At 45.3% G+C, this 27,044-nt stretch overlaps 1 protein-coding gene and 1 pseudogene across 1 annotated transcript; one reads left to right on the top strand and one right to left on the bottom strand.

Moving 5' to 3' along the window:
- Positions 1–4,911: 4,911 nt before the first annotated feature.
- Positions 4,912–6,505, bottom strand: LOC112873027 (LOB domain-containing protein 30-like). The gene is made up of 2 exons (XM_025936057.1): positions 6,119–6,505; positions 4,912–5,334 (listed from the first exon to the last, which is right to left on the bottom strand). The coding sequence occupies exons 1-2, from the start codon at positions 6,503–6,505 to the stop codon at positions 4,912–4,914; spliced, it is 810 nt and encodes a 269-aa protein (XP_025791842.1).
- A 7,266-nt stretch (positions 6,506–13,771) lies between these two features.
- Positions 13,772–20,749, top strand: LOC112873026 (annotated as a pseudogene).
- Positions 20,750–27,044: the final 6,295 nt, after the last annotated feature.

Genomic DNA, 27,044 nt, shown 5'->3' with positions numbered 1-27,044 from the left:
CCTTGGGTCTCACAAGCGCAGAGGCGCGAGGGGCGGCGGCGCTCCTGGTGGTGCGCGAGCAGGAGAGCATGCGGCGACAGGCGGCGCAGCTGCAGGGCGGAGGAGGCACGATGCAGCGGCGGGCGCCGGTGGCGTTTTCTCGGTTCCTGGTGGCGGCGCTGCATGAGAGATAGGGAGGCGCTAGGCTGGGCGATGCAGGGCTGCGCGTGCAGCAAAGGGGAGGCCTGGGGCTCGAGCACTCAAGGGGAGGCGCCGTAGCAGGGACATAGGGGCTCGAACGCTTGCACTTTATAGGGGATGCAACCCTAGGTCGGCGTGGTGCACGCGAAGGCCCCTGGTGGCCGCGTCGAGTTCCTACCTCGCATGACCGGACTCGGTTCTGGTCTTGCGTGGTAGGCCGAGCCGAGCAGGAGCTTGGCTATGCAGGGAGGGCATGGGCATCAGGGCACATAAGGCCCTGATGGGCAAACCATAGGAGGTGCGAGAGATGGTGCAGTAGGGGTGCAAAGCAAGGTAGGGGCGTGCGCTGCAAGCAGGGTAGGTTAAGTCTAAGCTTTTAGAGCGATGGTGTTGGTCACCAAAGTTGGCGTTGACAATAACGAAGTATCACCGAAAAATGCCGAAGACGAGGTACGATTTTGTTTTGAGCGAGATTTGATCGGGGAGAGAGATTAGATAATGGAAAACTCGAATGGATATTATAGGGTGTCAGATATGACAGAGTAAAAAGGGTGGACAACAAAGAAACGTCTTGGTCCGACTATGAGGAGATAAAGAAAGAAAGAAAGAAAGAAAGAAAGAAAGAAAGAAAGAAAGGGGAAGTGAAAAAGCTTCTAGATAACTCCAACTTGGTGAAGGAAGGCGATCGACGATGAATGTCGGTTAGGTAGCTTTGATGAGCTATTAAGCTTAGGAAAGGAGAGGCAAAAAGCGAAAATATGGGTGTTCGCTTCGGTACCTCAAGGAGAAGCTTTTGATTTACTTTTTGTTGATGGAAAAGCAACGAACGACGAGATCAGGGCGGTGGCCAAGCTCAAGCTTACGCGTGGCACGATTCTAGGTTTTATGCTGGACTAAACCCAAAACGAGTTGAATCCAGCTCAAGATGAAAAGAAAAAGAATTCATTTTCCAAAATATATTTTTTCAGGCTTAAATAAATCTAGAAAATTCGAGATAAATCTTTTAAACCATGAAAAATATATCCATAAGAATCCCAAAAATTCTGAGGAAAATTTGGGAGGTAATTTGGGACACAAGGAATCCAAATAAAATACTTGGAATTTGAGAAAAAGATTTTTAGAACATTCCAATAAATGGATTTAGCTCTACAAAAAAAGAGAATAATTGTCAGAAAAATCTGGAAATTCCCGAAAAACCCTAAAGATGGATGAACACATTCTAAAAGACATTCACATCCTAAAATTAAATATTCTAGGGTGTGACATGAGGGGCGGTTCAACCATTTGGAGTGATCGACGGGAACTGTTGATGCGTGTGACTCGACAGAGTTGCATGCGTCGTGTGGTTAGGTTTTTCCCTTGCAAGGATGTGAATCGAATCGATTCGCCGTACATCTCGGATATCTCTCGGATGAGAGAACCTTGATCACTGCTCACATCATAGAAAAGAATTAAAATGAATATTGTTGATTGCTGTTATTAACTGTTACTATACTGCTATCTAATTAATTATTTTTCCACTCTAATATGTTTCATTTAGGTTGCAAATATAGTAAATAGTAATTCGTACTTAAACTTGTGCTAAAATCTCTAAAGTAATGATCTACTCTTACTAGCTTTTAGGTAAAACATACTCACCGGCAAAGCCTTGCATGCTAGAAGTTGGCTAATTATATACCACTAGTCGTGTAAGTCTTGCTGAATATTAGTATACTCAAGGTTTGTGGATAAATTATTTTTAGGTCCATATGATACAGATTTTTGTCCTTGCTGTGCTAAGTTTGTTCATCATGATGAGGAAGGTTGGGTTGTGGTCAATCGCAACTCTAGTGATACCTTGGTTGTGGATTGCACACTTGTGAATTCCAGTTCGTCCTTCGCTCATTGCGTTGATAGGCTTTGGTTTATATTGAACTCTCCTTCCGCTGTCTTTATGGATTTATGTATAATTAGTATCTGAACTATGGTTTGTAACTTATATCTCGCATTCTGTTCTGTACCTCTAATTACCTTTAATTTATGTAAAACTCTATTGTGTTTGTACTATCTGTACCCACCTTCACATGGGACTATGTTTGTTTCGATCGGTATATTGGTTCAAAGCGGGCTGTCAAGTTAAACCGTTAAGTGTATATGTCTGATGTATTCAAATGATAGCCATTACACTTAATTTGAGTTTTAATTTGTCGGTTCTGCCACGGATTGAGAGTGTGTTTCTTTGCTCTTGAGGTGTGTTTTCTCCCTTAATGGACCTACATACAAATATTCACCAACATTTGTGGAGTTTGTTAGTAATAACTTCTACCACTAATATTTATGTTTGATGTTCGTCTTTTATGTGTTTATACAGGAGTTGATGACATAAATTTGACACTTAAGAGCCATCAACAGCGACAACAGGTGGGCCGCACCATTGGTAGGCGCAGCACGGTCTCAGAAGTGGCACATGCGGGCGAGCGCCGTCGTTGTCAGTGGGCGGCGCCACCGTTGTGAGTAGGTGGTGTCGATGTGACGGGAACGACGAAGACGGGTTAGGTCTTAATAATCAATATGCTACTTGATAGCTGTTGAAATTCATGTTAAACTAGATCTACATATCATGCATGATCAAAAAATACCTAGTTGTAGTAGATTAGAACCAATCTAATCTATTTTCAAAATTAAAATATACCTTCTATTTTGCGGAGTGGAAAATGAAGGCTGCTGTGTAGGACAGTTCGGCAGGACCGCGGACCTGCCGGCATGATGATGAGTCGGTGCAGATTTGATCACTGGTGATGTGGATTCGGTCAAAGTAGTCGATGGCGAGAACAACAGCGAGATCACTGGGGTCGAGCTTGATTGCGATTCCTTTGGCGCGTGTAGTTGATGACGAGCAGTCGTGCTGATAACATGTAGTAAATCACACCATCAGCAGTTGGATCCTCTCCCTCTCTTGCCTATCACGACAAGCATAAGAATAATGTAGAAGATACAAGTACGAGAGACTATTCCTTATTTTCTGAATATTGATGATTTACGATAATGTCTTCCCCCGTACATGTACTCCGAACTAAACCTATAGTTTTGTTAAGAGCCCATCAACAACCGGAGTAGGAAAAAAACTGGAGTAGGACTAGAACTTCGTGCCCTTCTTTTTATCGTACTCCGAGTCCGGTTGTTTTACAACAACACTTAGATAAGGACTTCCCCACCCTTTCTTACCCTACCACTTGTTACGTTGGAGGATTTGGATCGGAGAAATATGCCCCCATATATATACTGATGGATTTTTTCCTTTTCTTTCATATATATATATATATATATATATAGATAGATAGATAGATAGATAGATAGATAGATAGATATAAGCACAAATGCTCCCCTAGGCTCAAGCTACATTGTTGTCTCAATTTTCCATTTTTAGAGATTGTGAAAGGTAAAAGGCTGTAGGTATATAATGAACAATCTAAGTACATACAAATTTCCATACATGGTAAGATCGACATTAGAACACCCAAGATAGGGAACATATATTTTCATAATTCACTGGGAAGGTAGATATTATTAATTAATTACTTGACTACAAGAACGTAAATTACCTTACAGGGTCATCTTAGCACAAACTGAGAGCGACACAAGTATACCCAGATGTGTCAGTATTAGAGTAGTGCACCATGGTCTCCTTTTGACAACCCCTATGTGATATAGTCGGTATAGAACGAAGTTTAGAATATAATACACATTGTACTTCATTAGAATGCAAACCACGCACGAGTAGTGAAGTCAGAAAAATAATTTGAAGACCAACACTTGCCTATGGTCTCATATTATTTATACCCCAACTGCTTGTCTTTTCCCAACAATGATAACAAGGAGTCCTGAATACAAGGGCATTTGACATAACTTCAAGAGACATAGGAAGAGAAACATGCATGGTCATAGTCAAAGCTGTCCCACAATGCTGGTGTGGTTCGTCTCTCTCTCTCTCTCTCTCTCTCTCTCTCTCTCTCTCTCTCTCTCATCAATTCAAGCACTGTCCAATCACAGAACCCAGGTATACTCCTAGGAGATCTGGAGAGAGAAATCTGACATACGAGCTGATAGCAAAGCACGCCCTGAGATACTCTCTAGTTCATCAAGCACAAAAGTTCTTTGCTTTGACAGATAATCTTGAGTTATCATTAAATCCAAAATTCTTACAATATAGATACCAGAAAACTAGTAAAAAAATTAAGCCTATTTTGATTTGGTATATCTTTAATTTTTGATAAGAAATGAAACAATCTACGAGCAGATGGTAGAATTTAGAGCTAGCTAGGTGTACGGCAGCAATTAGATCGATCAGGCTTAATTCTAATTAGAACTGTTGCAATGGAACAGTAACAGAAGCTAACATTTGCTAGGCTACAGCTAAGAACTCTCCCCCAGGCTTCATTCCTCCTTTGGAGCAGATTCCCAGGCAATATAGAAAGGGGCAAGTGGGCACCCTTGCGCCCCCGGTCAAGAACAAAGCTAATACGCGAAAACCGGGCGATGCCTGTTACCTACCATCTCCCCCACATCATCATCGTCTTCGTCCTCCTCGTTGATCACAGCCTCATTCTATACCTCTCCTTACCAAACACAAATAAAATTCAGCAGGTTTAATTCTTCACTCTCCGACTCTGCTCTCAACTCCAGCAATATAATGCATGAATGAATGATTCTTTCCTGATCAATCAGTCCACCTAGCAAGAGGTTGGCGCTCCATCACTGTGTGGCCGGTGTCGGCGGCTTGGGCGGCGAGCACACAGCCACCCTCTGACGCCGGTCCAGGAGCTCCATCGCCAGCGCTTGCAGGTCACCGCCGTCCACGGTGCCGCTGCCACTGGCGCCCCTTCTAGAGCCCTCTCCCATCTGGAGGTACTGCTGTTGTTGAAGCAGCTGCTGCTGCTGCAGGATTTGTTGCTGCTGGAACTGGAAGGCCCACTGCTGGGACTGCGTCTGCGAGTCGAAGAGGGTTGACAAGTCGACGGAAGCTGGGACGCTGGATGACGATGGCAGGTTGGAGACGGAGGAGAAGGCGGCGGTCATTGGCATCTGGGGCTGCCCGGAGAATGGTGGTGGTGTTGGGAGCTCCATCGTGGTCAGGTGGCCTTGCAGGTAGGTGAGCTCGGCCTGGAGGTTCACCACCTTGGGAATGGTGACATGAATCAAACAGAAAAAAAGTTAGCTAGATATTCAGATAGTATCCTCAAATAATGTGTACAATCACGGAACGTATTGACAAAACAATTGCAATTTAGATTCTGATGCTTTATACTCGATTTGAAAAGATCAGAAAATGATCATTTCTCTCAAAGAAGGGAGCTGGGTGGCTGGTATGGTAGGTACTTATTCTATGACTACGACTACTAGGGATCGATGCTAATAAGTCTCAATCCCCTTTTTTTACTCTTGGGTGAAGAAATCAAGCTAAACCAGATCTTCATCCCTTCTTGGTTTCATGACAGGTAAAAAAGGCAAGAGCCAGATATATAATGATGCGATAGATGCAATAAATTATCATCAGAGAGTAGACAATGGAATTTATGAAAAGATGGATGAGATGAGATGTGCGCATCTGTTGCAACAGAAAGTCCCTTCCAAATTAACTCTGATCCCTGGCAGGCTTGCTTGCCTCTTTTGCTCCCCTTGCTTGGCTTGCCATCCTTACTTCCCCACCAGAAACAAGGCCCAGTGCCTTCCTTCCTTGAGAAAAAGAGCGACCCGCCCCGCACACGCCCCCCCCCCCCACCCCTCCCCCTCCCCGTCCCCGAAACCTGATCGAAGTGCAATTTCAATGAACAACAACTCAAGATCTTTCGTCTGCCCATGCGTCTGCTTGGATCGTGCGAAAGACGAAAACCATGATGATGACGGTGGTAGACATGTCCTTTTGTACTAGTACTACTCCACGAACTACTGTCGTGCGTACCTGTTGCTGGAGGGAGAAGATGTGGGAGACGCAGCCGTAGATGGGGTCGCGGAGGCGCGCCTGGGCCTCGTAGCAGACGGTGACGACGGCGTCCAGGCGCTTGTGGGGCGGGATCTGGAGCAGCAGCTTGGACACGTTGCTGGCGCCGAACACCTTGTGCACCGCCGCGAAGTGCCCCGCGCCTTGCTCCGAGTCGAAGTAGGGTGCGAAGATGCATCCGCTCACGCACTTGCGCCGCAGGAACTTGCACGCCCCGCACGGCCCTCCGCTACCGCCGCCGCTGCCGCCACCGCACGGCCCTCCTCCTCCTGCCCCTGCGCCGCTGCTGCCGCCGGCTCCGCCAGCGCCGCTTCCTCCCGCGCTCGCCCCAGGCACCGACGAGCTCATGGCGCCTGGCCTGGCCCCGGAGCTAGCTACGCTCCTGATCAACCAGGTAGCGCTCAGGCTTGTTAAAACAAGCAAGGATTGGAGAATCGATCAGGGTCCAGGACGAAGTGGTGGAGGGGTGGGAAATGGCTTGCAGATATACAAGGGGATGCGGCCGGAGGGCAAAGATGTCAAGTGCACAAGCTAAGTGATGTCTAGGTTGTTTGTCCCATTGGTGGAGGGTGGTGTTGGTGTGTATATATAGGCCATATGGATTAATTACCAGGCTGAAGGCTTTAATTACTGCTTGATTTTATGCTACCTTTTTAGGGTGCTGCTTGAATTCCTTTAGGTCTATCTACTGCTCTTCAATATGTGCCTCTTTTGGACCCGTCGTCGTATTTATGAAACTTTCAAGCCAAGGTAGGGAGGGTTGCCATGGCCTACACTCCTCTTTCTCCAGGGGGCTTAGAATATTGCATGAAGCAAACTGTACTTGGCTAGCAGAGGAGAAGACCGGAAATAAGGCCAATTGCACCCATCCTCTTCTCTTCCTCCGATTGTTCTCTCTACACCATCACTCTCTACACCACGCCACTCTTGAGGGGTCTCGTCACACACACTCCCTCCCATGTGATGCTAACGTGACATTCTTCGATCCACACGTTATACGCGCATACCATTTCTTAGTTCTTGACGATCCATTGGGTTTGATTTTGCTCAAAGCTTCTCATTTGCTATCATTTGCAGCCACATATGATGCAACAAAAGATAATCATCTATATAATTGCAAAAGTACAAATGTTAACACAACTGTGATACGGAAGTAGTCACAAGTTTGGCTACATGACACAAAAGCAGATCCACTCCCTGTAGCAGGGGTTAAGCGCGCGGTTGGTGTGAGACAACCTGGCTTTCCCGGTATGATTTGGCGATAACCGCTAACATTAATTAGTAGAAAAAATGGTATCGAAAACGCACTATACATATTTTAGTTGTGCTTCCAAACAATATCTTTTTAGTTGCACTGCTAAATAATATAAAACTGTAGGCTGTGATCTTACTACTCAATTTACAACACATAAAGCGATGACAGTGATTTTAGCACAATGCAATTTAATTTTCTAACAAGAAATGACATCTAAAATCGTTGTTTGGCATCTTAGACAGACTTCAATAATAGACTATTTCATTTGGAACATATTCGTAACAATGGACTTAGCGAAAGATAGGATAATACCATTATTGTGCTCCGGCGATGAGCGATGGGTTTTCATACATATATTTGAGAGAATAGCTAGTATTAATTTCTGATAACTAGCAGTGTCGAGAAATTCAGTATGCATTTAATCACAGCTAGGTTATTTCTATCGCATCAACTTATATGTTAAGAAAATAATATGATTTAACACCAGTCTATATGGTTACAAAAGCACATTGTCACAACTGACACAAAAGAGTTAGTTTCTAGTTAGGCTATTCATGTGACAAAAAGGAGTGTACCACTTCTTGTAGCAGCGTTGTGCGCGGTTTGTGTGCGACCATCAGTCTTTTTCTGTATGGTTTAATACAGAATATTAGCTAACTTCAATTCATGTAAAAATTGTGTAGTGAATGCGGCAATACTATTTTTCTTATCGTTTCTAATGATATTAAAAAATAGAAAATTTGTCTATGGTGCACTACATTTCTATTATTTTGTCAGTAGGACAATAATTTTTTTTTTGTAGCACACATGTTTTTTCTTGTCTATTTGACATCAGGTAAGAAATTTTTGTAGTGTCCTACACATAGGTTCGTTGGTTTTTCTTAGTGACCTACAGATAATGAAATGTCTTTTTATGCCCACTATGTGTATATATAGCACCTTTGTTGTGTGCAATAGTTTGCAATGGGATAATTGATTCAAAGTTTTGAGAATAATTAATTCTTAGCGTTAATCAGGTTTAAATCTACTAATTGTATGATGTGTAATCTACTTACTGCATCACCGAATACTACAAAGTTTTTGGTCATCACGCAACGTGTAAATATTTATGGCACCAGTTCTTGAAATTTAACTTAAGCGACCCGGTTCAAATTCTCACGATATGTAAAGAATTGTTCTAACCATATATGCCATATACAATCAAGAGATTATTCGTTGCACTTCTTTTATTTGCGTCATTTCTTGATACCTAACCGTCAAATGGAGCACAAAATATAGGCGTTAACAATATGTACCATCTGTATTATTGCATGTTGCTAGTCATACAGAAGATGCTAGATAGCTAGCTTATATTTTTTTTCTTCCAAGAATGCTGGATGGCTTCCCTTTTTTTAGGAATGGAATACCATCAAGTGCGGGAAATAGTGTTGCTACGATCAGCTCCTCATCACTATATGCGTTCGTCACATTGGTACGGTTACAAAAGGAGGCGACAATCACCATCTGCATCCGGAAACCGTCTCGGAGCCGTGTGAACTCAGAGACATAGTATATGGGACTCAACCCAATGTAAGGGCTTTAGACGCTTCATCGGGTGCCGTTTCTCACATTATTCGATCCTGGTAATACAAATTTGACCAAGCTTTACGTGCATGTATGGGATTATGCGGCCTTTTAGCCTTTTTACCAGGTCCCGCTATCACATGCTATGCACGGCAATTACTTTTTGATATGTGACACGCTGCATAGTTGATTGTACACGCCACGCATGGTATCTAAATAGGTTGTACCATGGTTTGACAATGTGATGACTGGGGCTCTGCATATCAGATCTTTTGTCTACGCATATGCGTGGAAGGCAAATGTAAATTAACACTACTACCTAGGAAAGAAGAAGAAACATTTTGTGGCCCAAACACATAAATCATTTTTCGCCTTAAAGGGCACATAAATCACTATAGTTACACACTTTCACCAAGCCATATCACCCCTTCTCTACCGAAGATAATGTTTGTTTGATTGGTATATACCTATGCGCCATAATATTGCATTGAGTGCTATAAGTGAAAATGTATCAAATTTTACGTTCATCAGATAGATAGAAATTAAAATCCTATCTCTCCAATCAGGCCATGCATGATTTAATTTTGTAAAAGAAATTACTTAGCTTTAATTTCGTGCCTATTGGGTACATATATGAACCCAGCAAACATTTAAAATTGCGGTAGCATCCTCAGTAAAAACAGGAGACAGTATCCGGAAAAACTGGAGCGTGATCTGAGATTTCCGTAAAGTGACTTAAAACCGGCGAATAACGGAAAGTTTGACCAATAACATTTCAAAAGTCTCAAATGAGGCTAAATGTTGTGCACATCAATTTCTATGAATATTTTGGAGACAAGAGATTTCGAATTACACCTGATCAAATATAGACGATGTTTTAAGGAAATAATGGACCACAAAATAGAAGCTATATGATTGACAGTATAACCAGAGGTTATTATTTGGAAATGGGACTACTGAGGCTGTTAACTGTGGGTAAAATTTTTCACACCTTCTTAATAAATCACTCTAGCATCTTTAACACAAATAATATAATTTCAATTCATCTCTGAGAGCCTATAAATATAAGCAACGGCATTTTTATGTTACCAAGTATTGCATTGTTTGCAGTGCAATGAAAAAATATCTGAATATTCATTTCGGACAAACATATACTCCGGGGTCGATATCATTTAACGGCCCCACTGGCCTTTTTCGTCTTGACCTTTCCTGGCCGATTATCCATTTGTAGTCCAACGCAACCACGCACTCTTTTGCAGCATTCGTACTACGTTTCTCTGATGTCTAGAGACATGCCTTGATCGATCTGTGATTATGTTGCTATAATTCAACTATATTATGTTACTAATTCTAAGAAAAGTTCAGGAAACTAAACAGTTTATTTATAAAAGTTTAAGATGCGTTGCTTTGAAATGAGTTCAATACCATCAAGTTGATATACGCTTTTCATCAGTATGTAGAGCATCATCTAACAGGAAAATAAATAAGAATGAAGGGAGTACTAACACTCCACAGAATATAGTTGAGATCATGATGAGGCTGTGTCTTCCATTTGTCTTCAGACTTTTTGTCCTTTTCAGAACCCAAAAGGCGTCATCAGTTACTGAAACTTTAGCCTGAGATTTAGGAGAAACTGTTGGATGCAAGCTCCAGAAAAGATGGTAATAATTAAGAAAAGCTGTAACGTAGCTTTGTCCTTGGAGCAGCTTCGACGTGATGTGCTTTGAAGTATCCAAATAATAGATATAGTATATGGGCTACCAGGCCGTACCTGCCACTAACCGGTAAATTAATATGAAGTGTACTTTTCATCACTTTGTTCTGAGCCTCTAATTGATTCAAGCAAGTTTATTAGTCACAACTCGCGCGTGACAATTGCAAGCTAACCGAGTATGCACTTGTCAGGTGATCCATCTGTAATGAAATGCTGGCCAGGCAGCTAGTTTGCTACTCCCTCTATCTCAAAATATAGCTACTTCTAGCGTTCAAATTTTATCTTATAATATAGCTAATTTTAAGTTCCCAAGTGGGTTTTGTGGTACAATAGGTCTAAAATACCTCTCCTTGCATGCAAATTAATTATAGCATGCAGATCTGCATGCAAGCCAAATAGGAAAGCCATAATTATTCTCTTAATTAGTGCATAGTAACTAAAGAAGGCTAATATAGACTTTTACTCACCATTCTTAATCTGTCTAAAAAACTCTATAAGTGGCTATCTTATAGGACAGAGGAGTACTTAAATTCATTAGTATGCTACTTAAAACATCCCACGTATTTATGGAACATGCAAAAATCCAAAAAAAATTAAAACTTTTTGAGTAATTATTTGAACTCATCAACACTAGGTCAAACTCAAGTCAAACTTGCTAAATTCACTACCACTAAAGTAATTTTTAGGTGCGGGTAAAAACATATTTCTACCGCTTCTACTTCTCATAGCTAGAAATAGCTGTTCGTAGCGGCGGGTAATTGGAAATCTATTTCTATGAGGGTGGGTCACGCTGTCATCCGCCCCTAAAAATCAATTTGTAGGGGCAGGTCATCACTTGTGACTAAAATATTTTTCTATTTTATTCCAAATAAAAAAGTAAAATTTCTACAGTACCGTTATTATGAACTATAAATACAGAAAAAAATATGCCTACTATATTTCAGTTTATATAAATGTTAAAATTGTGGAAATCTCAAACTATGACTTGATTTGTACGAGATACTGTATAGTCATAGCTATGTGTAGGCCACAACTATTAAATGATCTTGTGATTCTAGAAGGTCATAAATGAATAATGTATAAACTATAAAATTTTAGATCTTACCACTACAGCTTTGATAGAGAGCTACTTTACATTTGAAGTTGTTTGAAAAAAATTAAAACTTCTACATTTTAAAACTAGAGAAATTATAATAATATGTTGGACTATTAAATGATCTTAAATAAAAAGTTATCAACTACAAAAATTTGGATCTAATCAACCTCAACAATTTTGATATAAAGTTTGACTTCATCCCAGATCATATTAAAAAGTTATGAATTTATTTGCGTAAGATCTTTTGTAGGGGTGGGTTGTGCCATCACCCGTCCTGAAAATTATTTTTGGGACGGGTCATGCCATCATCCGCTCTCAGAAATGGCCACCATTTCCAGGACGGGTGGTGGCATCATCCGCCCCTAGAAATATCATTTTCAGGGGCAGGTGATGGTGTCACCCACCCTAGAAATGGCCACCATTTTTAGGGACAGGTGATGGCGTCATCGCCCTATAAATGGCCACCATTTTCAGGGGCAGGTGACGCCATCACTCACCCCTAAAACTGCATTTACAGAGGTGGGTAGGATGCTAAAGTAATCCCACTTTATTTATAGGAGCGGGTTAACTTTTGGGCAGCCCTTAGAAAAAAAGGCATTACTACAAATCATTTTTTATCGTGATTTGATCCTTATTTAAATATAGTAATTAAATTTTGTGGATTTAAATTAACTCATGAAGCATGAGATGTTTATTTGGAGTCTATTTGCATCTCAAGTACACGTTCAAATCGTTACAGCCATGACACGCCTAAATGATCCCCCATTCACCCAGGAGGAGGCGGGCCAATTCTATATTTCTATGAGACGGAGGTGGGCGGCCCATCTCGAAAGGCGGCATGCATCATAAGGATACGAATTGATTCTAGTAGGTGGTTAGCAAGTCATGATTGTAATCAGATCCAATCTTGTACTTTGTAGGCGACTACGAAACATATTCAACTGTTGGTAGTCGATATCTCTATCCAACCTCCAAATTCTCGGATATTAATAGAGGATAAGGAAAGTTCCATACATTTCCTTTAATTTAATAAGGTTCCTCGAGCTTTGGTGTATATTTGAATGCAGGTACAAGAAGTAGGAATTTTTGCCAAATTGGAGACATGACATGTGTAACATGCCGACTTTTTTGGCATGACTATAAGTTATTTTTTTGTGAATTTCAAAAACCTTTTGTGCAAATGCTAGCAACTAGAGACAACTTAAGGGTATCTTCCATATCTTTCCCGAATTCCTAGTAATTCAAATTAAAATTTGAATTACAGACTACATTGTTAGTGTGAAATAATTTGGTTCTTATCTGAATTTAATTAGAATTTGTTTTGGGTTGATTGGTTTTAAATTGTGTGCAATTCAAATTTGAATCGGCCATTCAAATTTAAATTCAAAAGCTAGCCTAATCTACCCTAAAATAGATCTAGCCCATCCCAGCCCAAACCATAACCCACTGCGCAACCCAACCCAGCCAGCCTGGCCTGGCCGAAGGCCAAAGGCCGGACCAGCCTGTTAACCCAAGCGAGCACGGCCCACAGACAGGCCTAGCCCAGCACCACTCACTGCACCACACCCCTACCTCCCTCCCCACACCGGGTGATTGACAAGCGGATCCTGCGTGTTAGCTTTACCCCCCCTACCTCGCTCCGCTCACGCCTGATGTCGCTCCGCACCCTCGCCCATGCCGCGCCGCGCCGAGCCATCCCCGCTCTGCAACAAGGCAGGAGGGCCACCTGGCCACCCCGCACGCACCCGCGCCCGTGCCTAAACTGTAACGCCTGCTCCCTGTTGCCGCTTGATGCCGCCATGCATCCCAGGCCGAACGCCAAGCTACGCCGACCGACCGGATGCTTGACCGCCGAAGTACCCTCCGTAGCAAGAACCCAAGGCCTCCCACTCCCACTTTTCGCTTGTAGGCACCCATCGCGTCCACGAGCACCCCCTTTAACCATTGTCACTCACCTCACCGTCGCGTCATCATCGTGGGCCCGGGATGCCGGTGCCCTGCGAGCACGGTATGGCCACGCCGCGGGCCTAGGATGCGGGTGCCCTGCGAGCATAGCATGACCACGCCGCGGCCCCGGGACACCTGCAGCCCATGCGTGAGCGCGTCCCCTGACCAGGCAGGGTTGGGCCTTTAGCCTCGCCACGACGAACTGAGCCGCCGTAACCTCACCATCACTGTGCCATGGGCCCCGCCACGCGCGAGGTGACCGTGCCCTCGAGCCGCCTTGGCCTCACTACCACCTCGCCAGCCTTGCCGCTACCTCGCCACCGCTGCGCACACACGCACCCAGCTCACACACACGTGGCGGCACGTGCAAGCGCCTCACCAGATCCGGCACGGCCGCAGTGGATCCGAAGACCTTGACGCGTGGACCCCACGAGCCAGAGGGCACTACAATATATAGGACGCTCTATGATGAATAGCTGATGACAATAGAGGTATTCATCATTAAATCATTATGTTTATGACCTTTTACAAGAGTCAATCCAAGTTAGTGACAAAAATATAGGCTTCGTCACTAAGTCCGACTCAAAATCGTCATAATCTGCTCTGGTGTCAAATTGTGACAATTTTATATGACGATGAATGTTTGTTATAAAGATTAAATAATTTTCTTTTGAGAAAAACTGAATATTATCCACGTTGGCATGCCTGGCCCAGTAGGAAGGTTGGTCCCACTGCCACAAGGGATTCCATGTTGTCTCTTGTATCCTACGTGGCAAATTCGGTCCCACATATAATTCAACAATAAAATGGAAAAATAAAATTCTATTTATCCGGCACAAGGAATCGAACCAGCAACCAACATAATTTTCACAAAAGTTCCCACCACTAGGCTACGTCGTGGTAGTGAAGGAATTTGCAACTTGCTTTAGTAGAATTTAATAGCTGGGTATTTGTGAATCAGTGAACTGCTACGGACCAAGCGGAGGCATGGTGCGGTCCAAACAGGCCAGGGTCGAAGAAGAAACTCACATGCACTGTTGCAAAAATAAATTGCCATCATTTTGTAATAAAACAAATCAACATGCACCAAGAGGACTTGAACTGGCGAGCTGTATACCAGGTCTACATATACATACCACTATGCTACAACCACTTGTTGGAAAATATTGACATACGAAATATCATTTTATGATCACTGCTTCCATTAATCGTAGGGTAGTCTGGACTTACCAGCATGCCCGCCGCCGCTTTTGGATCGCGAAACAGAGGCTTCTGGATCGCGAAGCTGAGAAACCCTGATATCTAATCAGTGGTGGAGGATAGAAAAAATTAAAGGTATGGCGAGGTCATCGAATTGTCGAAAGATTAAGATTCAAATTAAAAGTAGTATGTAATTTACATTTCAAAATGTAATAATCCACTGAGCATGAAATTTAGAAGTACAGAACAGAAAGATGATCCAACATCTACTCACTTAGAACGGTAGCATCAATTCACCAAAGCAAAGAAGAAAACAAATGAAAAATGAAATGTAATTATTCAAATTGCACTTTATGTACCTCTCGTATTAGACTCTTCGCTGATTCAATCGCTGGCCGTGGCTGACGTGGCGCACACTCCCCAGACACGGCGACAAGCACAGCATGCTGCCATCGCAGACTCGCCAGATGCGGCGCCATCGCACCGGTGGACGGCCAGAGACCAGATTGCTGCCTCGCGGCCTCGTCGTTACATCTTCGATCGGGAATCCCGTGTGTTTCAGGAGACGAGGAGTCGCAGCGTCAAGTGAAACTTGATGGGGGCATGTATGGATGGAGCCGGCCCATTAAACAAAAAGAGTCCATCCGTCGGTCCAGTTCAACGCACATAATGGTTCGCATGGCCCAATATTATTTTTCTTCCTCCCTGCACCCAGCACCCTCTTCCTCTGCTCAGAATGTTGGAGTCGGAGCTCCTATGGCTGCCGGCGACAAAACAGTGGAAGACCTGATGGTACTTGTCAAAAAATCAAGGTATGGCAGTTGCCATAGCTTGCCATACCGGGTCATCCGTCCCTGTATCTAATGAACTGTGAACAGGCACGTATGAAGATGTTATGCACAAAGAAAAAAGTGTTGTATGGCTATTCCAAATGGCATAGTTATTCCTAATTTTTCTTGCGTGTTCAATCTTTGCTATCAAAATTCACATCTGCAGGGCTCTTTCTTCTACTGATTTGGCCTTCCAGTTAAACACAGAGTATTTTGCATCAGTTTATTCTAGTTTCTTTTAGTTTGGAGTTGGGGTGTTCATTGCTTATGTAGTTTACTATGCTTTCTACTTTACGGACAGTACAAGTTTTATGGAATAAATTTTTAGTCTTCAGTTATTTTTAATTCTTCAGTTACATTGAAATTACATAATTCAGACCATGTGAGAGTTCAATCAGCTCCTTATTGTTTTATTTAATGAATGTATAAAATTAGTAGTTCTCTAGATTTACCAGCTATAGTTTCATCTGCTTCACATATACTTACCATTTTATTTAATCAATGTATAGAAACTCCACTTACTGACTATGAGCACTTGAGGGCTCAAAATATGATGAAGAATAATCAAATGTTTCAAAGGCTTGGGCTTTCTACATTAGCATCAATGATTAACAATACAAGTTCAATGAGCAATGATGATGTTTCTCAAGAATCAGGATCTTTGTATGATGCTCAGGGCAGTGAGGGCTCTGAACAAGAGGAGGTCAACAAGGTACACATTCTTCTCTGCATTACAATGTTTGTCCTATGACTATTATCTTTATGTCTATTCTTTCACTGATTTTTTGCATCTTATCTTGTTGTATAATGCCAATTTAGGATTCTCATATTTCTAAGGGTGTACATAAAAATACGTCCAACCATGGTGGCAACATCTCTACTCGAGGACCTAGAGGATCTAAGAGAGTGGTAGCTACTGATCGAGAAGAGGCACCTATTAGAGTCACTAGGCAAAGGAGTGCAGTCACAAAGCAAGTGCCCTCCGAAAGCCTCACGGCTGCCACACAGGATGCATTGGAACATCCTAATTCTCCATTACAGAATGAGAACCAGATCGACATTGGCGATAAAGGCAAGTGGTTTTCTAGATGTAGTTTGCATATGGAATGTTGTTTACTAAATTAATTAGCATATGAAATTCCATTGTTGTACCTACAAGTAGGATTAGTAAGATTTTCTTCTAAAATTAGCGAACTCTAGTTGCAATTCATAGATTAATATTGCTACTTACTTATTGTGTAGTTTTTATTTGTCACTAACTATATTGATGAAATTTTGATAGGTGCATTGATTGCTACAAGAAAACAAGTGCAAAGGGGAAAAAAATCTTGGCAAGGGGCTGGATTCATTAAGCAGAGGGTTAGGCACTAAGATACCAATCCAAATTTCTGAAGGGAAGAGAAGACCGGAGCCACCTATTCAAGCGGCAAAGCTTGCATCGGAGGGTGGGATCATACTCAAGCAGCACATACCAATCTATCCACAATGGAAGAATTACAAAGGATGAGGGACAAATTACAAAGTACATTGGCAAACTTGCTGTAAGTCAATTACAATTCTAGTTGGTTAATCCTATTTCTTTGGGTCCTTTGCAGCTGAAATCCTATTGTTCGTTGTTTTGTTAGGGACAATTCACCATGGACATCAACAGTAAGGCATTGCATGAAGCATGCACTGACTTGCTAAAGTGTGGGCAACGGCAATTGAGATATAGGCTGAAAAAGCAGTACTTCGATGGGGTACCTGCAAATCAAGTGAGGACAACGTAACCTATTAAGCAAATGACTGATGAACAATGGAGAGAATTGGTGGAGATGTGGTCAAGCCCAAAGCACAAGGTATGACGCATACATACTAGCTTGATATTGATTCAACCTTGATTGGGTCTGTTATTTGTGCAACACCTCCCTGTGTATTAGTCACTCATGGGCAAATGAATTTAGTGAAGTGGCACTGAATTTTTGTACATGTATTTCTGCTCTAGTTCAGTGTTAATAAACATGTAAACTGGAACCTAGCTGATCTGCTTTTCTGCAAATCCAGTGCTAATAATCATGTGAATTTCAGATTCTGAAATTATGAATCTAGGCCATGATCAATCTTAGGTTGAGAAAACTATAGTTTCTTTTTTTTCCTCTTCAATTGTTTGCTTCTACATACCAATTCTGTACATTCATGGTTCCTAGAGATTCATTGTACTGTGTGATATCACTGAAGTTCACCTCATGACTAAACATATTTGCCATATGACCTCTAAATTGTGACACTGGGTCAGTCGTTTTCAGCACCTCTACCACTAGGTCATAAGGCTGATCTTGATATCAGCTTCCTTGATTTCTAGTACTTGCTGTTTTTCTCCATTAACTAGATTGATTTGTGTCAAAGTGTCTTGCTATAATATTCCTACAACTTTGTTTTGTTCTATGATCTACAGGACAAGTGTATCAAAAACAAACTTAACCACGAGAAGGTTCAGTTTCAGTAGAGGATAGGGTTTCAGTGCTTTATTGCAAAAACTTATGTCGTGGTAAGAAAGTACCAGCCATAAGATACTTCACTGAAATTCTCTGAAATGTCCAGCAATTACCAACTCATAAGAGATCGTGCAACAAGAAAATGGCATCCATTCTTATTTATTTAAGTAGAGAAGAAAAAAACAGAAAAGCAGCAAGCAATTGCATCACAAAACCACTGTGTATGTGTTTGACTGGAATATTTTTAGATGACTATCACATGCACGTTGACATAACTATTTTCTTTGGAAATTGCCCTACATTTGTGATTTATTATTCACATCCTTGCATCCAGTTATTAGTAGAGTTGTCTATGATATGTCTACTTTTCTACTTTGTATCCATTCTATCATGCAGGTTTTAGTAGCTATTTTAATAATTTTTTTATTTGCTTCAAATGTGATATTTATAGACATTCTTTGATAACATAGGGTCATCATGTTTGGGTGCAAGTACTTCCTTTATTAGAGGAGTTATATGGTACTACTATATATATTTCCGTTCACATCATTTTAGAAGCAAGATAAATACAAACATACCGAGCCAACTGCAATTGATCTGTTCAAGGAGACACATTGCAGCAGCGAAATTGGCTTTACTGAATCTGTGAAGATAGCGATTGTAAGTCCTTGTTTCTGTTTTTCCCTATTCTCAGCAAAGTCCTAGTGAAACTAAACCTAAGTCCAATATTCAAGACTGAGATTTATTCATTTTGCTAGGATGATATGGAAGCTATTGTTGTTGAACCACAACACGATGGACAACATCTGGTATTTTAACAACTGCGAGTAAATCTGTAAGTGCACGGATACTGTCGTAGCTTTCACTCGAGAGTATTCAAGGGTATCAAATCCACAGGGAACGTGTGTGCACTAACTTCTACTTTAATTGATCCAAGGAAACTCCAAGATAAGTGGCGAGGTGTGACATCCGAGAAAAATTTACCAAAGAAATCACACGCTAAAAATATCTTTTTCAGAAACCTTTTTGTCGAAGCCCTAATTCCCCTGAACCTGGAACCGACACCCGAATCCGACCGCTGTCACGCCACCCCCCCTTTTTTTCTCCTCGCGCAGCGTGCGAACGTCGCGCGCGCGTGGCCGACCAGCCGCGGTCGCCGCCGCGAATATCGCCGGCGCGCGTCACCCCTTTTTCTCCCTTTCTCTCTTTCCCTTTTTCCTTCCACCATTTCTTCTTTCTTTTTCCCCATTTTCCTTTCTTTCTCCTTCTCTTTTCTTTTCCTCCCCTTTTCTTTTTCCCTCCCTCCCTTTTCTTTCCTTCCTTTTCCCTCCTCCTCCCTTCTCCTCCCTTCTCCTCTCTCCTTCCTCTGCTCCCGAGCGCCGCTCGGCCGCGCGCCGGTCCTGCCCACGCCGCGCACGAGCCCTGCCCCGGCCTCCTCCGCGACGCGCACGCGCAACGCGTGGCCGTGCGCCACGCCGTGCCGCCCGCCGCTCGCACCCCTACCCCTGGCCCGCGCCTCGCCGCGCAGTGCGCGCATGCGCGCGCCCTCCCCTGCGCGTCTCCGCACCGCCCGTCGCCTGCCGCGCCACCCGCCGCGCGCGCTGCTGCTGCTGCCGTGCTCCGCACTGTGCCTCGCACTGCACCCACGTGCACCACACGCCGCTCCACGACGGCCGCAAGCAGCCGAACGCCACCGCCCACCGCACGGCCCCCTCCTCCCCACCGCCTCATTCCGCCTATAAATAGGCCCTCGCCCCGCTCACCCTTCCCCCACGGCCTCCACCGCCACTGCCCGCCGCCTTCCTAGCCCCCAACGCCGCCACGCCGAGCCGCCTAGCGCCGCCGCCTCCTGCTCCCGTGGGCACGCCCCCTCGCTCCATCTCGGTCCAAGGTGAGGCCGGGGATGGAATCCCCTTGCGCCCCTCTCTCTTTTGCCCCTAACCCCGGCTGCCGCCACGCCCTGGGCCGCCGGAATCGGCCAGGCGCCGGACCTTCCCTCCCCTCCTCTGTTCTCTACCGATGGGAGGAAGAAGAAACGGGAAACTTGCCCCTAGGCCCTCCCCTTTCCCCTATTCCTTCAAGAGCCCTTCCACCCTTTACATTCTTTTGCAAAAGAAACCCTATCCTTTCTGATAATCCGAAATACACCCTTCACCATACAAATCTAATATCAAATAAACCCTTGCACCTTTCTGTTATGCCCCAAATGTTTCCGAAATTTATAACCAAGTCCTTTTCCGTTTCATAACCATTTAAAATGAGCCCCTGGGCCCTTGTTTAGACCCTAACACCCCGTTAACTTATCATTTTATGTACCAAACGATCTCCGATCAACCCGAAACTTTACCACGCCCTACCTAGTATAGTTCTAACCATGCCATTAAGAAACCACCCAAAAATATTACCCCTATCTCCATAACTAAATTATTTTCGATTCAAGCTCAACGATAAAAGCTTTTAGTTCTTTCGCTTGATTGTGTGCCTATTTGTTTGTGTCATAGGACACGGAGTGAACGAGGAAGGTCCCGACTGTGATCAAGTGAACGAGGACCAGTTTTGCAACCCCGAACCCGAGGGACAGTGCTTCGATCTGGACCTCCCGCAAGGATTTGAGGATGGCAAGTTCAATCCCGCCCTTTGATGCATGTTTTTGTCCTAGTTTTTATCAACACAACCCATTGGCCTGTTTTATAAAATTGCATGTGTTTTGTTTGCTGAAAACATGGTAGGATAGCCACCCCTTGATTTGTGATAACCATTCCTTGACCACCTGGTTTTATAAAGAAAATGTGTGCGTGTGTGGGAGGGATAAATTTGGAATTTTGAAAGATGGGTTTAGATGGGATGGATGGCATTTCTGTGTGATTTGCCGATTGGAGTGCTCGTGCCTGTCTGGCAGGGCAAGGAAGGGAGATATCCATCTTGTCACAACTAAGGACCGAGTTGATGTGTCATCTCACCTAACTTCACTATCGTGCAAACCACTTGACCGTTGTATGGGCAACGGCTGAAGCATCCCCCCATCAGGGAAGACTTAAAAGTGTTGATTTATCAGTCCCAGGAGGCTGATAACACTTTTATTACATCAGATGGTACATCACCGTACAACTCTACGCGGCAATGGGCAGTGAAGCGCCACTATCGCGAGGATTACAACTAAAACCCACACTACTATACTAGCTATGAAAAGAGGATCATCAGAGTCTTGCGCCATGCGGAACTCCACGGTGGCCTCAACCACAGGCAAGACTGGGTGCAGGACGAAACCCTACTCGTTGTCTTCGGGGACGTAGTCTGGGTCTTCCACTGTAAAAGTAAGAAAGGGGTGAGTACAAACGTACTCAGCAAGTCCAATCGCACCCACGGAGGGGGTATAACAGTAATCATATGCACAGGACGATCCAAGGGTAGGTTATGGTTCATTTGCGAAAAACTCAATTGTATGCAAGGGTTCGTTTAAAAACCATTTCCAAAACGAGTTTTCTGGCACCAAGAACACACGATGTTGATCCACACGGGATCCAAGTTTTAAACTGCTACCGGACTCCCCGTCCGCCGTAGCACACGGCACAACTGCCGGACACTTTCCAAACAACTCACACAAGCCCATCCATTTCCAGAGAGAAACACTAGTTATGTGACCACACCATAACTTGCCCAATACCGTGGGCACGGCTATTCGAATAGATTTTTAACTCTGCAGAGGTGTGCAACTTTACCCACAGGTGGGGTACCACGACACGATCACCTTAGTGTCGGCGCAGATCCCAGCAAAGCCATTACCCACCTTAGCTAGACGTGACTAGCCATCACGGGATCCATCAAGGGGTCATTCGACCTACCTTCGAGGTTTAACCGGGGCATAAGTCACACAGAGCTTATCCCTTCTCCTTGATCACCCGTTGCTCTCAGCTCTCCTGATGACTGTCAGGCTATCTAGTGGGATTTATGCTAAGCCGTTGCCCATACAACGGTGAAGTGGTTTGCACGACAGGAAGCTAGGTGAGATGACACATCAACTCGGTCCTTAGGGGTGACAGGATGGATATCTCCCTTCCTTGCCCTACCACACAGGTACGAGCACACCGACGGCAATTCACACAGAAATGCCATCCATCCCGTCTGACACATCTTTCAAAACCACATTTTAACCCTTCCCTCACACACGCATTTTCTTTATAAAATCAGGTGGTCAAGGTATGGTTATCACAACAAGGGTGGCTATCCTACCATGTTTACGGCACGCAAAACCATGCAATTTTATAAAACAGGCCACTGGATTGTGTTTATAAAAACTAGGACAGAAACATGCATCAAAGGGCGGAATTGAACTTGCCATCGTCAAACCCTTGCGGGAGGTCCTGATCGAAGCACTGTCCCTCGGGTTCGGGGTCGCAGAACTGGTCCTCGATCGCTTGGTCACAGTCGGGACCTTCCTCGTTCACTCCGTGTCCTACGACGCAAACAAACAGACACACAATCAAGCGCAAGAACTAAAAGCTTTTATCGTTGAGCTTGAATCGGAAATAATTTAGTTATGGAGATAGGGGTAATATTTTTAGGTGGTTTCTTAATGGCATGGCTAGGACTATACTAGAAAGGGCGTGGTAAAGTTTCGGGTCGATCGGAGATCGTTTCGCACATAAAATGATGAGGTAAAGGGAGATCCAGGGGTCCAGGGGCTCATTTGTAGACTTCCTGGAAAGGACAGGGCTTATTTGCAAATTCTAGAAGTATTAGGGTGCAGCAAAAAAAAGTGTGGGGGGCCTATTTGGAAATAAGTTTATATAGTGGAGGGACTTGGTTTGAAAGAAAATGCAAAAAGGGACTTTTCTGCAAAAGAGCATGAGGGTGGAAGGGCTCTTAACCAAATAGGAAAGGAGGGGGGGGTTAAGTGCAAAATCACCCCTTCTTCTTCCTCCTGCCGCAGGAAACAGAGGAGGGGGGGGAAGGGGGCTCGGCGCCGGCCCAATCCCGGCGGCCGAGGCCCGGGGTGGCTCAAGCGCGTGGGGAAAAGGGAGAGGGGGAAGAGGGGGTTCGATTCCCGCCCTCACCTCGGGCCGGGGTGGCACGTCGAGGCCGGTCGACGGGAGGCGGCGGCGGCGGGTGGTGCGGCACGGGCGGGCGGCGATGGGGGCGCGGGGAGAGGCAGGAGGCGGCGGTGGGAGCTGTGGGGGAACGAGGGGCTGCGCGAGGGCCTATTTATAGGCGGCCGAGTGGGCGGGCGGGTGGTGGCTGGCGGAGCGGCTCCGGGCGGCCATTAATGGCGCCCGGGTCGCGACGCGGCGTGCAACGGGGCGCGGGCGTCAAGGCGGCGTCAAGCACGTGGGGAGGGGCCGGGTGCTGTGCGCACAGGGGGCGGCGCGGGCGGCGAGACGGGGTGCGGCAGCGGCGGGCGGCGCGTCGCCACGGCTCGGCCGTGCGCGCGAAGCGACGGGCGGCACGGCGGGCGGCGCGGCACGCGGTGCACGCGCGTGCGCACGCGTGGGCGCGGGCAGCCGGTGTGGCGCGGGCCAGGGGGGGCGGGGCGGTGCTCACCGCGGCGCGCGCTCGTGGGTGCAGTGGCGAGGGAGGGCGCGGCAGCGACAGACGGCGCGGCGAGCGGCGCGGCGCGTGGGGCACGCGCGGGGCGTGCGCGGCCGAGCGCAGAGGCGCGCGCGCGCGGGCACGGGTGGTCGAGCCCAGGGGCGCGCGTGCGCGCAGGGGAAGGAAGGTGGCCGTGGCTTGGGAGCCGGGGCCGGGCGGCGTTCAGGAGCAGGGAAAGAGAAGGGAGGAGAAGGGGGGAAGGGAAAAGAAAGAAGGAAGGAAAAGGAAAAAGGGAAGAAAGGAAAGGAAAGAAAAAAAAGAGAGATTGGAAAAGAAAAAGAAAAGAAGGAAATGAGAGGGAGAAAAGGAAAAGGAGAGAGGGGAAAAGCGCGTTGGTGCCGGTTGCGGCGGCGACCGTGGCCGGTCGGCCACGCGCGCGCGGAAATCGCTCGCTGCACGAGGAGTGCCGGCGCTAATTGCGGACAGCGGTCGCGCGCGGTTGTCGTGGCGTGGTGGCGAGGGTCGAGGCGGCGCGCGTGGGGGAGGCCGGGCGTTGTGCGGCACAGGACGGGGGATGTGACGGCGCGCGTGTGGCAGAGAGGGTCAGGGTTTTACGGTGAATAAGTTTTTAGTCGGAGCACCCTAACGCGTAGTTTAGATTTGAAATTTTCAGGGCGTTACAAACCTACCCCACTTAAATGAATCTCGTCCTCGAGATTCGACTGGCTCCTAAATAGATGGGGAAACTCCTTCCTTAGCGCCTCTTCGCGTTCCCATGTTGCTTCTTCTACTCCGTGTCTGCTCCATTGGACTCTGCATATCCGTACTTCGGAGTTTCTTGTCCTCCTAGTGACAGTGTCCAGAATTTTGACCGGTACTTCCTGGTATCGCAAGTTCGGCTGCAGGTCTATTGTTTCCACTGGCACAGGTTCTCCCTCGGGCACTCTCAAACACCTCCTTAATTGCGAGACATGAAATACTGGGTGTATATCCGACATTTCTTCTGGTAACTCCAGTCGGTACGCTACTGCTCCGACTCTCTTCAGAACTCGATATGGTCCAATATATCGAGGGGCTAGTTTTCCTTGTACCTGAAACCTTCGTGTCCCTCGAATGGGTGAGACTTTGAGATAGACAAATTCTCCCGGATTGAAACTTATTTCCCGCCTCTTCTTGTCCGCATAGCTCTTTTGTCGGGACTGAGCCGCTTTCAATTTCTCGCGGATTTCCGCTACTTTTTCTTCTACTTCTTTTATGAGCGCGGGTCCTACTAGTGCACGCTCCCCAACTTCCGACCACATCAGGGGAGTTTTGCACTTTCTTCCATAGAGGGCTTCGAATGGCGACATGCCCAGGCTGGCTTGATAACTATTATTGTACGAAAATTCCGCATAAGGCAGACTCTGCTCCCAGTCCTTTCCGTAGGTCAGGACACATGCTCTCAGCATGTCTTCCATAATCTGATTTACCCTTTCGGTTTGTCCATCCGTCTATGGATGATATGCAGAGCTGAAATCTAACTTGGTGCCCATGGCTTGGTGTAAGCTTTTCCAGAACCTAGAGGTGAATTGGGTCCCTCTATCTGAGACAATCCTGCTAGGTACTCCGTGTAGCTTGACTATGTTCTCCACATAAAGCTTTGCCAGCTTTTCTCCACCGTAGTTAGTTCGTACGGGTATGAAATGAGCCGATTTAGTGAGTCGGTCCACTATTACCCATATGGAATCGTGTCCTTTCTGTGTTCGGGGTAGACCCACTACAAAGTCCATTCCTATCTCATCCCATTTCCAGACCGGGATAGGCAAGGGTTGCAATAATCCCGCCGGTTTCTGATGTTCGGCCTTGATCCTTTGGCAAGTATCACAATGGGCCACGAATCTTGCAATATCCGCCTTCATTCCATTCCACCAATATTTTTGTTTTATGTCCATATACATTTTGGTGGATCCTGGGTGGATGGAGTAAGCCGAGTTATGGGCTTCGTCCATGATTAATTGCCGGAAATTCCCATTCTGGGGTACACAAATCCTATTCTCGTACCATAAGGTTCCCTTATCGTCCACTCTGAAACCTGGCGCTTTGTTTTCTCCGGTTTGCTTGCAGATGTTCATTAATTCCTGATCCGATCTTTGGGCCTCTCTAATCCCATCTTCTAGTCTCGATTGGACGTTTAGCACTTGGCTGGAACCTCGAGGAACCATGTGCACATTTAATCGTGCCATTTCCTCGCATAGATGGTCATCCTCGGGTCCATAGCTTTTCCGACTTAAGGCATCGGCTACTACGTTTGCTTTCCCGGGGTGATAATGAATTTCCAAGTCGTAGTCCTTGACCAACTCCAACCATCTTCTTTGCCTTAAGTTTAAATCCGGCTGGGTAAAGATATACTTCAGACTCTTGTGGTCGGTGTAAACCTCACACTTATTTCCAATCAGGTAATGTCTCCAAATCTTAAGGGCATGCACTACGGCTGCTAATTCCAAATCATGGGTCAGGTAATTCTGCTCATGAGTCCTGAGTTGGCGGGAGGCATATGCAACGACTTTCCCATCTTGCATCAGTACACACCCTAATCCTTGCCGGGATGCGTCACAGTAAATGACAAAGTCTCGATGAATGTCCGGTAGGGTCAGCACTGGGGCGGTTGTCAACCTTTGCTTCAATTCTTGAAAACTTCTTTCACAATTTTCCGTCCAGGCGAACTTCTTCTCCTTCTTAAGAAGTTCCATCATGGGTCGGGCTATCTTAGAGAATCCTTCAATAAATCTTCGATAGTACCCGGCTAGCCCAAGGAAGCTTCTGATTTCACTGACGTTAGTTGGCCGTTGCCAGTTGGAAACTGCTTCGACCTTCTCTGGGTCCACGGCTATGCCTTCCGCGGTTAGGATGTGACCAAGGAAAGCTACTCTTTCCAGCCAGAATTCACACTTGCTAAACTTGGCATATAGCCTATGGGCCCTCAGCTTTTCCAATACTACCCGCAGGTGTTGCTCATGCTCCTGAATACTCTTGGAGTAGATAAGTATGTCGTCGATAAAGACTACGACAAACTTATCCAGCTCGTCCATAAATACCTTGTTCATGAGGTTCATAAAATAGGCAGGGGCATTGGTTAGTCCGAAGGACATTACGGTGAACTCAAACTGCACGTAACGGGTGACAAAAGCTGTCTTAGGGATGTCACTTTCCCTGATCTTGAGCTGAAAATATCCTGACCTTAGATCGATCTTGGAAAAGTACTTGGCTCCTTTTAACTGATCGAAAAGGTCATCAATCCTGGGG

The sequence above is a fragment of the Panicum hallii genome, chromosome 9 (assembly GCF_002211085.1).
Source record: "Panicum hallii strain FIL2 chromosome 9, PHallii_v3.1, whole genome shotgun sequence".
NCBI lineage: Eukaryota > Viridiplantae > Streptophyta > Magnoliopsida > Poales > Poaceae > Panicum > Panicum hallii.
This window is presented reverse-complemented; position numbering and strand designations above follow the sequence as displayed.